Source organism: Schistocerca gregaria, chromosome X, assembly GCF_023897955.1.
Source record: "Schistocerca gregaria isolate iqSchGreg1 chromosome X, iqSchGreg1.2, whole genome shotgun sequence".
NCBI classification, from domain to species: Eukaryota; Metazoa; Arthropoda; class Insecta; order Orthoptera; family Acrididae; genus Schistocerca; species Schistocerca gregaria.
This window is the reverse complement of record NC_064931.1, coordinates 245,717,542-245,732,867: the sequence shown is the minus strand read 5'-3', so window position 1 is coordinate 245,732,867 and position 15,326 is coordinate 245,717,542. Positions and strand designations below refer to the sequence as shown.

Sequence of the window (15,326 nt, the reverse complement as noted above, 5' to 3'; positions counted from 1 at the left end):
AGACATAAACTGGATACAAAGAAGTCAAAAAGGCAAAATTACTAGTAACTCTCCAACGGGACCAAGAAAATAAGGACCAATGCATTCTTCAAAAGTGTCATGAATTTTCTGCTGAAGATAGGCAGGCAGTATCTGTCACTTTCTGAAAGCAGGGGAAGATTTATGTAACCTGTCCTGTGGGCATTATTTAAACCTAAGGTTGTGAGAAGATCACTGATGAACCAAGGAGAAAAAGTAAAGGCTTTTACCACTCTGAAATAGGAGATGGGAAAAAAAAGTATACAAAAAGATGTTTCTCAATCCTGTCAAGATCAAAGAATACACACACTTTTTGGATGTATAATTCCTCAAATGGGATGAGCCACGATTCAGAAGTGTCAAGTTCTAAAAGAACAAATGAAGAAAAATTATGCGAAATAGCTTCTGAAAGTATTTCTGGAGAACTTTCCAAATTTGCCATAGCATTAGTGCAGAAAATTCTCCTGTAGACCTTATCTTAAGCCTGTTAAACAATCCAAACTACAGGTTTACAGACTCTCCAAAGAAAAGTGCAACCAACAGACTGTTCCTCTTCTAAAAATTAAACTTGATTTTCAAAGAGATTAACTTCAGCCTATTTATCAAAAGAGAGATCAGTGCAAATTGTGCTGCAGTTAAGAGACCAGAGAGCTAGAGCGAAGACATTCGTAAGCAGCAAACAGAATGGAAGAGTACGAAAGGCTGTAAGAAAGATGTACGCAATAAAGCTGCCCAGTGGAAGCTCTTCACAGTGTGCACTGTGGACTCTAGCCATGAAATTAGGTCCATATATATAAACAAGTGCACTTAATTATGAACCATAACTGGCTGTTCATTTTACAATGTACAGTCCTACAACAGCCAAGATGCTATGGGCTTCTCATTTAGTAGGACTCATGGTGGATTGGTTGCAACAAGTTTTGCTTGTTTATCTGGAAAACCTATCCATAACAATTAAGGAAAATCTGGTCAAAGTCATTTTGTATTTTGACAGCTGCCTGCATCAGAACAGAAAAGTGATAGAAAACACTAAACTAAGATTGGCAAATGGTATACTGGTATCGATTAGCCAGAGAAACGTCATACTTGGATGGAATGGGGCTCAATGCACAGTTCCATTGAGTGCAGCTTTAAAGAACATGAAACTACACCTCATAGACAATATGCATTGTGATCTAAAGAGGCAAGAAAAAAAATAAAATCTTGTGTAATCTATTACCTTGATTACTAATTTTACAGGCAAAGGAGAATTTGTGACTATGATACAAAATTTACAACTTGACAAACTGCAAGACATCACCTAATTGCTATGGACCTGAGAACAATGCAGTATCCCCTACAAATGATCATTATCTTGGAGGTAAGTGACTTAGCAGTGACTGTGCAGGCTCATCTCTTGTTGCTGCTTAAGGAACTTGTTAGGACATGTGATTCCAGATTACAGTCTTGAACAAAAAGTAATTTGTGTGAAAGTTTTTTCTTGGAAGTAGAAAAAACAGCTATGAAGGCACAGTATCAGGACTGTAAGATGGTGTGTATATATGTTTCTGTGTAGTTATTCATAAAAGTAATAAGTCATGAAGTATACTTAGAGAAATGATTACAATGAAAATATCATGTCCTTCACCAATACTGAGAATACATTGTACATGACATAATTAAGTTGTACAATGAATCTTTGTTTAAAAATTTTTGTATGATCCAAAACTGAATTTTAGTGCTACAAATATGCCTCTATGTATGTTTCACACTTCCCAGGCAGTTTCCTGTCCCTCTTGCAAATTTTGTGTTTTGCTACTTGCAAAGGAAAGCTCTTCAATGGTTATATGGTACTTAAAGACCTGGCTAACATTGTTAGGTAGTCCTTCATATTCTCGAAACTAGTTGCAGCTGTGTAAATGCTGATCTTGCCGACAAATGCATATGATTACATGCCTTCATGAAACTGAACGATTGATGGCAAGTTGTGCATGTGAGACTGTAATTGTAGTCCAAACACATTCTAATGGCAATAGATAGTTCTCTTTATTATCAAATGCCTTATGTGCCTCACAGACAGCAAGTTCTCTCTGGACATGGAATACATGTTTTTCAGTGCACATTTGTAGATATGGTTACTTTCACTGACTATATAATCTGAATGAATAAATATGACTTATACATTCATGATCAAAAAGACACCTGTTTAAAGGGAACAGTTTATGAGACAACAGTGCAGTCTATTCTGGAATACTGCGCCAGCATTAATAATCATTATCAGTAGGCGTCACAACTGACGTCAAGGAATGCATAGATATATTGCTAGCATTGTGACAACCATTATAAATCCATACAAACCTGGAACACATGCTCATAACAGCTGATTGATTTTTTTTAATGAAGGTTATATTTCTGCAAATCCCTGTTAAGTAAATTTTGACAACCAGTGTTCAAAGAAGATAGGGCAATAACCTTGCTGTCTGTATAGAGTATCTCATACAGGGAACCAAACAGAGACAAAGGTTTTTACCCATACATACAATCAGTCATTTTTTTCTTTGCTCTGTGTATTAATGGAATAGAAAAGAAAGTAGGAAGCACTTGGGGATTGCTGATCACTAAATAACAATGAATTTGGCAGGAAGTGGTAATATACTAATCTCCAGCCTAAAAAGGTGGCCTGTAATAAAAACTGAAAATATTTTTAAAAAAATGTTCCACACCCTGGTAGTTATGAGCTACAAAAAAGGGCATAGGAGGAGAACTGCTTAATGTTCAACACTGTATGAGTCTGCAAATCTCAAGTTCTCAGCCAGCTCATATATTTACCAAATTTTTCTGGTCCTGGAAAGATTGACACATCCTTCGTTGCTTTTTTAATAGAAAGACAGTCTTCTATAATCTTAACAACTGTATTGGTTTGGCAAATTTGCCAAAGGACTTGAAAGGTGCTGAGGAATGCAGGACAGATACAAACCTTACTTTTTGATTGTCACGTCATATATGGTTCAGCACCTACAAGGCTGTATTCAGCTCTGCACTAAATACAGAAAATTCATTTCAAATTTAGATCCTGAAAATCATGTGAATGGCCAAAACAGTTCCCCAGTTTGATTCATCAATATATACAATGTTTAGATTGTGGAGGTGACATTCATACAGGCCTACAAAGCAGCTCTCAAGTTCCTTATTTTCTGAAATTTGACAACTCTGAAACTATAAAGAAACCAATTTTTCTGGTTTTACTTGCAGTGACATGCTGATCTGTAGCATTGGCTGAAGTCTAAAAGTGACAGTTTGGATGCAAGTTGGTGACACAGTACATAATGCTTCAGTTAACCCGGATTTACAACATCTACATGGTTTTTGGGAACATTAGCACTATAGTCAAAGCTGATGTTTGGTGTAGAGTGGTGTTTACATTGATCTCGTTTGAAACAAGACCATGACAACATAAATGTGCATATAGACATGTTGACTGAATAAACATTTTTCACAATTTGTAATCACATATCTGGTTTCAGCAGGGGTCTGTTTTACTGCAACAGCCATCTGCCACAAGTGAAAGTGCAGAGTCCTCTCCATTGTTATCCACAAAAAGACTTACTTAACTACCGTTGTTTTGTGTACTACCATTTTCAATAGGCTACTGCATATTTGTTCTTAATACTGAGTGAGGTAAACTGAGGTTTAGTCATGCTATGAATTAAGAGATTCTGCATCTAAATATACTAGAAATCACTGCAAACACCTTCACTAAAGGAAGTAACAGTGATTTAACCTTAATGGCAGCACATGAAGCATGGTGGATAACTTCAACACTTTCAAATTTACCCTCAAGCAATGTACACAATTGGCAATAATGCAATTTGTTTTTGAAAAAGATTCATCCAATTTCACAAGAGAATTCCTTCCACACAAAGGAAGAAACCTTGAGTAAATTTTAACTTGTGCATATTGGACCTCTGTGTATTTATGTACAAAAGAACCATCAGATTTTACAAGGGTATTTCATTTACATGCATGCACATAGAACCTTGGGATTCTCTTTACAGCTGCATTTAGTATCAAAGTTTTCATTTAGTTTTCTCAAATGTTCAATGCATTGTCCACCAGACACACAAAAAACATCCAGGTATTAATTGAACCCATCCCATAACTCTGTGGGCTTGCCTGAAGTTACTTGGCATCACAGTTCACACAGGCTTTTACTTACTTACTTACTTGTTCACACACACACACCACACACACACTTAAATCAGGCGACCTTTGAGGCTACAGTGTAATGCAAAATCACCACCCCTCTTGCAGACTGATCTACCACTGTGGCAGATGATTGCAAAGAAATGTTCTTACAAGAAGATCCCAGTGCACTTGTATCCTGTCCTGTTGAAAAATGACATTTGCAGCATGTTCTTGCATTTGTGGATTAAGCCAGATTTACATCTTACCTAGGTTCACAGTTTCTGTAATAGTCTTTATTGCAAAAAAGAACAACCCATAAACCCTTTTTTTGGGAAATAGCAGAAAAAACATGAAGCTTTGATGAATAAATGAGAAACAAAACTGGTATCTTTCATCTCCATGCCCACAATGAATTAACAAAATTCTATACACTGTTGTTTATCACCATCATTAAAGCCTGTAGCAACTGTGTGACTTTAAACACAAATGTCACCATAAAATACACCAGACAGACACATGAGGGTTGGATAACTATGGACTGACATACTGAGTAGACTTCTGTGGAGTATGCACAAAAATCTGTCCAATACACCAACTTAACAACCACACAGGGCTCATATGTGGATTTCTCAGATACTTGGATTTCCAATGTCCTGAAACTGCTGTTCTGTACATCTCCCCTTCCTCTTCTCCACCCCAGTGTGACCGTTCATGCATACGCTCCCCGAAACGCATTCTGATACCACCAAAAACAATACATCTAACATGCAGAGCAATGTAGATGTCAGGCATTATCAATTTTTCTCACTTCCACCACTACTGAACAGTAAGTTAATGTTGCACTATCATCCAGTTTTGAATTATGTTTAAAATTTCAAGTTTCTAGCTCAATGGGATGTTAGTTTAAAATCAATTGAAAAATCTGTATCGAACAAAGAGACAAGAAAGTGAGTTAATAAAAACATGGTAAAACGCAAAGAACTCTAAGGCATAAGTGAAGAATATCTAAGAAAGATTACAAAAGCAGCAGCAAAAGAAAAAACTGGGGGAAGGGAGGGGGGTGAAGGAGGGAGGGAGGGGGGGAGGGAGGGGGGAGGGGGGGGGAGGGGGGGAGGGAGAGAGAGAGAGGGAGAGAGAGAGAGAGGGAGAGAGAGAGAGAGAGGGAGAGAGAGAGACTGGGAAATAATCATTATTAACTGGAACTCCTGAATCAAACTGAGTTCAAGGGACTCCAAAAGAAAACCGAGTTGACCAGAAAACCTTTGAAAAATTACAAAAAAGTGAAAAATTGGTTAAAAATGAATGAACTCTCAGCAAATACATAAAGAACTAAATGCACAGCTGAAAAAAAAAAGAAAAAATCACCCAAGCATGACTTCATTCAAGAGGATACATGGGGGAAGTGTTGAAGAAACAATTAATACTGAAATGGCTCATGAAACAATTTTGTCAAGGACAGTACTTGCATAGCAGACGCATAGAGGCCCAAAATGCAAGAATATTTCATTTTATTTTTATCACGGAATACTTTCCAAGCTACCAGGTTGAGAGCACATTATGATGCACAAAGAAACTCATAAAACAAAACTATTACACTCACACTTCAATGATAAATGAGAATGATTTTTATAACTGACAAGCCCACAGAAAAAAAATGGGATGAGTCACATTTTGTACTTTTATTAGGAGAGGAGTTTTAAGCTTTTAAACTTCAAGCAAAAAGAACTTAAACTGCATTCGAGCATAGCCAACATAATTATGACGCCAAATAGGAAGTACATTAGAAAAAAATTAAAAATTTAAATAATATGATGAATACAAAACGAGCAGAGGAAGTATATCATTGATGCAGACAGGACTTGATAAGTCCATCACTTCTTGGTAAGCTTTCGTCCCTTTTTTGTGTTGTTTAGCTTTAGAAGTTCCTTTTTTTTAGTCCTGGATTTGGTTTGTTATGTGGTAGATTGGAATACAAATTTCTTGTCTTGAGCAGAAAACTGTTTAAGTTTCTGAAGATCTGCATATTTTTCGTAAGATATTAGCGGGAGCTCTGAAAATATACTCCTACAACAAATTACTTGCAAAACAATCTTGATTTACCTTATAAAAAGTTTATATTATAAAACACTGCTGCATACTCAATGGTGCCATAAGAATTCATCACATTACTGCATTGATACTCAGGCCTGACATCTACTTGAAGACCATTTGCATGTTTCAAATCTACTGGTGTAGAGTCTCAATGATAAATAATCCTGTTTTGGAACATCTGATCTTCCTTCATGAGCAGAACTTCCCTGAGATATTATGTGGTGAAAGAACACTATAGTTTGTAACACACTTTTAAAAAGTTCATCTAATCTCATACCATTTCTTGTTGATCAGGAATGACTCTATATGGCCTTCAATTCACTCTTGCAGTTTCAAAAGCATTAACCCAGTCTTCTGGTAACTCTGGGATAATTTTCTTCTTTATGAAACCAAAGTTTTTATCACATTCCAAGTAACAGTGTCTGTTCATTGGATATACTATTTTGACACTTTCTAATCTTGTAGTGGTATGAACAACATAGTGAAGGTATAATAGCATTCTATAGTTATTCTGTCCTAAGGCAATGAATCACAGAGCATTACAAAAAACCTCACTTTTGCATAAAGGATTTCACTCAAATAATGGTGCAAAAAGCTAATAAATCCATTTGTTTCTTTATGTCCTACATCTTCAGTGTAAGTGTAAGTATTGCTTCACTGTTGGACATTTTTTTGATAGTTCTTGCATACTGCTTCATTTTCTACTACCTTTTTACTTTCTTGCCTCGCTTTTTGCTTTCTTGAATAAAATGTAACAGTTCTTTGCTTGTGAACCTGATCTTCCATGCTAAGTACTTCTATTTTATTTGTAGTTTCTAACTTTTCTTTTTCAAAGTTATTATGTGAAAGTTTTGCATCAAACCAATGAATTCTGCTTGAAATTTGTCACGCGATGAGAAGGTATTAGTATATGGGTACCCAAATGCTAAGCTGAATTTGCCGTTAAATATTTTCTTGTATGTCCCTTATGCAATATGAAGTTCAGAGTATTTTTCTTTATATAACTCAAGACTTTTTTTTATTGATTGTTCTTCTGGAAGGAAAATTCAACAGTATTTTCCTTTTCATAGTAGCTACTTCCTCCCTTAGAAGCAGCTACTTGGTTTACAATGGCTGTCTCCTTTTCTTCGGATAGTTTCCATGGCCAGTTATCATGCATGTCTTTTTTTGTCTTTGGGAGATATTCTAGTATTCTTCATACGCTACAGTGTAGTCTGTAACCTGTGCTTTATTATTTTATGTGAGGCAATGAAGGTCTTTTGGCAAACGTGTATCTCTCATGGTACCGTTTTGTTTGATTCTTATAATGTATAAGAAAGAGCTACCTCTGGTATTGAAATTGTCATGCCTACACCTTCTACGAGCAATTAATGTCAGATACTAAGCTGATTAAATAAGAAGATTGATCACTACAGTTACCAAACAAATTAAAATTCTTGACCAGCTGTTTTCTTTCAAGGTGTTTGATTTGTTTTGAACACCCATTGTTTGGGCATTTGCAGTCACTGCCTAATTAATGAGACATTGCCCTGAGGTACCTACAAATGTTACGCATTCTGCCATAACTTTTTCTTTTTTTAGCTGATTGACTAACAAATGGCTTCTCACATTCATCTTATGATCATCCACACATTTTAAAGATCCTAAGAGGACTACATTAATATCACACTTCACACTAAATGCTACTGCTGTAACATTACAAAACACAGAGTAAGAAACTCAACCAAACATATCTCCAGTCACAATCAAACTGAGCTAACAGGTGTAATGTAAACCTCAGAAGCAAATCTTGGACTTGCCCCATTCTTTCCATGGGAGGATTGATTTAGTGTGTTCTTTTCATTGCCACTAACAGTGAAACCCTTTGTATCTCAGTGGCTTGCCAAGTTATTTGAAAGTCATTTTAACTGTGTTGCAGTACCAACAGCTGGCCATCAGAATGTGACATCATCATTTTTAAATTAAATGGACTTATCGTGTTTCTTCCATGGGGGTATTTAACTGTGTGTGTGAGCTTTATACAAATAAAATTAAATGCCTGAGCTGGAAGAGATCACTTAGTTTTTATCTGATAATTGTTATTGCTATTACAGCACAGCTATATTGAGAATAAGTTCTGCAGCAGCGAGATGGTGACAGATCCTGTGGTCACTATGAAGCTTACACAAATATGCTCAGCTGTAACAAGGTCAATTCACAGCAAAAAAATCACAATCACAAATCAACTTAATAAACATTCTTCCATGAACTGCACGGTGCTCAAGTGTGACTTCGATGATTAGTATCATCATCATCATTTAAGACTGATTATGCCTTTCAGCGTTCAGTCTGGAGCATAGCCCCCCCTTATAAAATTCATCCATGATTCCCTATTCAGTGCTAACATTGGTGCCTCTTCTGATGTTAAGCCTATTACTTCAAAATCATTCTTAACCGAATCCTAGTTTTTCTTTGATTTCCTCATTGTGGACACCCTCCTGCCATTGTTCCCATCTACTAGTACCTGCAATCATCCTAGGTACTTTCATATCCATAATCTCAACCTTTTTGATAAGGTAACCCGAATCCACCCAGCTTTCGCTCCCATACAACAAAGTTGGTCGAAAGATTGAACAGTGCACAGATTACTTAGTCCTGGTACTGACTTCCTTCTTGCAGAAAAGAGTAGATCGTAGCTGAGCACTCACTGCATTAGCTTTGCTACACCTCGCTTCCAGTTCTTTCACTATGTTGCCATCCTGTGAGAATATGCATCCTAAGTACTTGAAACCGTCCACCTGTTCTAACTTTGTTCCTCCTATTTGGCACTCAATTCGTTTATATTTCTTTCCCGCTGACATTACTTTCATTTTGGAGATGCTAATCTTCATACCATAGTCCTTACATTTCTGATCTAGCTCTGAAATATTACTTTACAAACTTTCAATCGAATCTGCCATGACAACTAAGTCATCTGCTTATGCAAGACTGCTTATTTTGTGTTCACATATCTTAATCCCACCAAGCCAGTCTATTGCTTTCAACATATGATCCACAAATAATATGAACAACAGTGGAGACAGGTTGCAGCCTTGTCTTACCCCTGAAACTACTCTGAACCATGAACTCAATTTACCGTCAACTCTAACTGCTGCCTGACTATCCATGTAAAGACCTTTAATTGCCTGCAAAAGTTTGCCTCCTATTCCATACTCTCGTAGAACAGACAATAACTTCCTCCTAGGAACCCAGTCATATGCCTTTTCTAGATCTATAAAGCATAGACACAATTCCCTGTTCCACTCGTAACACTTCTCCGTTATTTGCTGTAAGCTAAAGATATGGTCCTGACAACCTCTAAGAGGCATAAACCCACACTGATTTTCATCCAATTGGTCCTCAACTAATACTTGCACTTTCCTTTCAAAAATACCTGAGAAGATTTTACCTACAATGCTGATTAAAGAGATACCTCTGTAGTTGTTACAATCTTTTCTGTTTCCATGTTTAAAGATTGGTGTGATTACTGCTTTTGTCCAGTCTGATGGAACCCCTCCCGACTCCCAGGCCATTTCAATTATCCTGTGTAGCCATTTAAGACCTGACATTCCACTGTATTTGATGAGTTCCAACTTAATGTCATCCACCCCAGCTGCTTTATTGCACTGCAATCTATTGACCATTTTCTCCACTTCTTCAAATGTGATCCTATTTCCATCATCATTCCTATCCCATTGTACATCGAAATCTGAAACATTACTGATCGTATTTTCACCTACATTGAGCAACTCTTCCAAATATTCTCTCCATCTGCCCAAGGAATCCACAGGATTCACCAGCAGTTTTCCTGACCTGTCCAAGATACTTGACATTTCCATCTTACCTCCCTTTCAAAGACTGCTAATTACACTCCAGAATGGTTTTCCAGCAGCTTGACCCAAAGTCTTCCCAAGATTTCTTCTTGGATGCTGCAATTATCTGTTTGGCTTTGTTTCTTTCTTCAACATAACGTTCTCTGTCTACCCGAGTTCTAGTATGTAGCCATTTTTGATATGCCTTCTTTTTCCTTTTACAGGCTGCCTTGACTGTGTCATTCCACCAAGCTGTTTGCTTCATCCTACCGTTACACAATACTGTTCCAAGACATTTTTTAGCCACTTCTAGTACTGTGTCCCTGTACCTTGTCCATTCCTTTTCCAATGACTGTACTTGACTATGTTCAACTAATTGGTACCTTTCTGAGATCACTGTTATGTACTTGTGCCTGATTTCCTTATCCTGAAGTTTCTCTACTCTTATCCTCCTACATATGGACCTGACCTCCTGCACTTTTGGCCTCACAATACCAATTGCACTGCAGATTAAATAATGATCAGTGTCATCAAAGAATCCCCTGAATACACGTGTGTCTCTCACAGCCTTCCTGAATTCCTGATCTGTTGTGATATAGTCAATGACAGATCTGGTTCCCCTGCCTTCCGAAGTATACCGGTGACTGTTCTTATGTTTAAAAAAGGAGTTTGTGATTACCAAGCCCATACTGGCACAGAAATCCAAGAGTTGTTTCCCGTTCCTGTTAGCCTCCATATCTTCTCCAAATTTACCCATAACCTTTTCATACAAGCAGAACACTGTCCTTGTCCTTTACTCAAACAACTACACCACTGAGTGCATGATAAAAACTATCCATCTTATCTTGATCTGTCCCTTCACAATGCGAATATACTGACACAATCCTAATTTTCTTGCTAGACACTGTCAAATCTATCCACATCAGTCGTTCGTTTGCATACCTTATTGCAACTACGCTGGGTTCCATTTCTTTCCTGATGTAAAGCACTACACCCCATAGTGCTATTCCTGCTTTGAATCCTGACAGGTATACCTTGTATTCTCCCGACAGGTATACCTTGCATTCTCCCACTTCCTCTTCTTTCTCACCCCTTACCCGAATGTCACTAACAGGTAAAACGTCCAGCCCCATCTTACTTGCAGCCTCTGCCAGCTCTACCTTCTTCCCAGAGTAGCCCCCATTGATATTAATAGCTCCCCATCTAATTACAATTTGTTTGCCAAAAGTCGTATCTTAGGAGTCCCTGGCTGTCAGTTAGAGGTGGGACCCTGTCACCTCCAAAGGTCAAAGGCATTTTGCTCCGATTGTTGCCAGCATCATATTTAAAGTACCAGGGAAGCAGGTTGCTAGCCTTACTTGCCCCGAGTCCCATTGAGTTTTACCCCTAACGGTTGAGGGACTAACCGGTGGATTTGGTAGTCTTTGCCGTATGAGCACAAAGGTGACCACAGCTCAGAATATGATTAATAAGACTGACTAATCAGTAGTTTCATAGTTTTATGAAATTTAAGAAGTGACATTGTTTCCTATCTACTTTCTGTGAATAAACTTTTGACACATACATTCACGATCATGGAATACACAGTAAATGAAATAGGTATGTCACAATTTCTATGAAGCTAAGCACATCTAATTTTGAATACACCTTAATAAAAACAGATCAGCATCCACATTCACATGACTTGTATCTTTTGTGAGCATTCTATGGTGTCATCATTAAGAGTTTTCTGCTTGTCTAGTAAGGCACCCCCCATTTTAGGATGTGACTGTGGCAATCACAGGTAGTAAAACTTGATTTTTAAGAAATGCAGAGCATAAAAGCCCGAAGTCGAGGGGGCGAAGGTCATGGCACAAATACCTATAAGAGGACAATAATCTGTTTTGTAATTTGCCTTTAAATCACCACACTACAACAGTGTCTTTATAATGAGTGTGGAAAAGTTAACTGCTGTATAAATAACCAGACCAGAAACTAAGCTCTGTTTTACTCACAAATGTGTATCAATATGTACACTATGGAATGACCAGCAGTAACATTATTTTAACAAATATGAATCAAGACCACAACTTTTAGTGTTGTTAAGTCAATACTAACATACTGAGCTCCATTCCAGCATAATTACACTTTTGATACCACTGTTTTAAGCCTAAATTTTGACAAACTTCTATCTTAGTTAACACATCTTACGGACAGCAGGGTGAAATTGGCATTCGAGGATAATCAGCATTCTTCATTGCTTAAGCTGAAGTTAACTGTGAAAATATCAGACCCTCCAGTCCATGAAAATATAGAACAGATGTGATGCTATTACAACCTACTTGTGCCAATATAATCAGGCACCTATAAAATTTCTACATTTTCATATTTCTGTTATTACCTAAACATAAACTCTTTGCCATCTCATTGATATAGCATGAACACCAACGAAAGCAAAATACAGATAATACAGTGTTTTCAAATTAAATTAGGAAATGCTGAGGGAATTAGATTAGGAAATGGGACACATTTGGGCAGTAAAACAACTGATGATGGCCAAAGTACAGAGGATATAAAATGTAGATTGACAATGGCAAAAAAAGTGTTTCTAGAGAAATTAGGATAAAAGATAGGAATTGGAGCCTCCTCCCCCCCCCCCCCCCCCTTTAAATTTTTCAATATGGCGTGCACATAAACATTAGGCTTCACTACCAGTGAATTTGTTACCAACAACATATTTTCTGACATCACACTTCTTGGTTTCACCAACTCTCAACCAAGTTGTCAGCTTCTCACCTAACCTAGACCTCGGGCTGCATTACAGATCGCTATGTCACCACAAACAACCAAGGTTTCCAGGGGTTCCAATACATAACTTTAACTGAAATTTGTTAACATCAAACATACGTAGATTTAAGGGTTAGGAAGACTTTTCTGAAAGTATCTGTATAGAGTGTAGCCACATTGGACATAGACAGTAAACTGTTTCGACAATGAAAGAACAGAAGCTTGTCAAATGTTCTGCTACAGAAGAATGCCAAAGATTAGATGAGTAGATCACATAACTAATGAGGAGTTACTGAAGAGAACTGGGCAGAAAAGAAATTTATGGCATAACCAGGGTAAAAGAAGGGATCACTTGGTAGGACACATTCTGTGACATCAAGGATTCACCAATTCATTATTGGAGGGATGTGTGTGTGTGTGTGTGTGGAGGGGGGGGGGGGGGGGGGGGAGGGAATGATAGAGGGAAACAAAGACATGAAAACTGTAAGCAGATTCAGAAGAATTTAAGTTACAGTGGCATGGAGACTACAACAACCACCATCTCAGTATGAAATTTTCTGTATCTTAAATCTCATATTGATATATGTGAGGACTACATACATAAAATGGCAAGGTACACTACTAAGAGATTCATGTTTAAAAGCAAGAATCTAATATATAGTGATTACTTAATAGGTAAATCACTTAACACACCAAGAGAGGTCACTGATGTACATACTATGTCATTGAGCTAGGTTACTCCATGGGGGCCAATTGATGCTATTCAACAAACGATATGATCTGTTGGAATGAGTTGCAAACCACCTGTCACTTCCATAGAATTTTACATAACTATCTTGACCCAGACTTCAAACTAATTATTACTCGACGTACAACAGTGTACTACAAACGGCTCGCATCTACATGTTCTCTCAACCCTTCCGACACTGCCTAACAGTAACAGTTTATAAAATGACAGTGTGCTGCTCAACTACGTAAAAGAGTCAAAACTGCATTCCACTCACAATACCTCACTATTCGTGGTGCTTTATTTACCACTATCTCCTCACTTTGTTTACAAAATCTAAGTATTATTTATCGACATATATGTACTTACATCCTTAAGTATCCGGTAGAGCTCATCTTCGTCAAGTAACTCTGGATGTAATAATATATGCTCATCCATCATTGCCGATCGCCCATGAACGTAAACATGCTTCGTTCAGTATTTAGTGTTTACAATTACTTTTCGAGCTCAAACAAAATTACTACAGGCTTAAACCACACAATCCAAAGTCCTTCGACTACCAAGATGTAGTCATTCAATTCATGCAGAAAATGCATAGCAGGCCTAAAAACCTCAACATTTTGCAAAGGAAAATGTATCAAGGAAGGAAACCGGACATTTTTTTCCAACTAATATAATTTTATGCTCCTCTGACCACATGGGCAGTGAGACGGCCGGTCAGCAGTACGACAAACATTCTTCGTAAAACATTTTAACACAATTAAAAGAATGTGTTGCATCTTAACATTTAGATTAAACCATTGCTTACATAAAAAATAAAGGTGATTACAGGTATAGGGTTACGTAAGTTTTACAATATCCAAATGAAATTATAAGTTCCTGAACGATTCAAAGCTTGCTGTTATGTTTTGTAGGTTTGTAGATCAGCTGTGGGGCGGGTTTTTTGTATTTTTATACAAATGACATTTTTGTGTATTTTATGTAGAAGAGATTTTATGGTTTTATGTACTGGCGAGATGGCCTTTAGCAATGGGAAAAAGAAGGGAGGAACTCTGATGTGTAAAGAATTTCTTAGAACAGGTAGCTGTCAGGGACTAATTCATAGTCTGATTGTGAGAGTTAGTTAAAATTTCACTAAGAGACGTCGCAGAGTGAATGCATGCGTAGGCCCTGGTATTGGAAGAAGCAAGAATGTGGTGGGATATCTACAACAGAGAAAGAGGATTCGAGATTGTAGGTAAAATAACCTGATTGGCATTAAATTTATAAGAATGTGTCTAATCCAGTGTTGGTGCGTGAAAAGGGTAACTGGTAAGCTACTAATTAATTTGAATGAAGTGTGGTGTGCAATTGAAATGTGTGACATATGAAAATTATGAAGGATTTCTAGCATTTTGAGTCTGCAATAAATCCGAGCGATGTTGATCTGACTGATCAAATAATGGAAATGACATATTTATTGCACCGGTGGTGAAAATCTATGGTTACCGAACTTACGGAACAACTCAGCCTGCTAAATGAAACATTGTCTCGAAATTTGGTAGAAAAACCGAAGACATTCTGGTCGTATGTAAAGTACACAAGCAATACTTTCGCTGCGCAGTGTCGATGGTACTGTTACCAACGACTGTGCCGCTAAAGCGGAGTTATTGAACGCAGTTTTCCGAAATTCCTTCACCAGGGAAGACGAATGGAATATTCCAGAATTTGAAACACGAACAGCTGCTAGC

The 15,326-nt window shown here is 37.4% G+C and overlaps 1 protein-coding gene across 1 annotated transcript in view; it reads right to left on the bottom strand.

Annotated features, from left to right (window-relative positions):
• Positions 1-14,697, bottom strand: part of LOC126298428 (uncharacterized) — a 54,838-nt gene extending 40,141 nt beyond the window's left edge. Inside the window, exon 1 of the mRNA XM_049989756.1 lies at positions 13,966-14,697. Coding sequence (XP_049845713.1) covers positions 13,966-14,037 — 72 coding nt within the window. The 5' untranslated portion in view covers positions 14,038-14,697. The remainder of the gene's footprint in view (positions 1-13,965) is intronic.
• Positions 14,698-15,326: the final 629 nt, after the last annotated feature.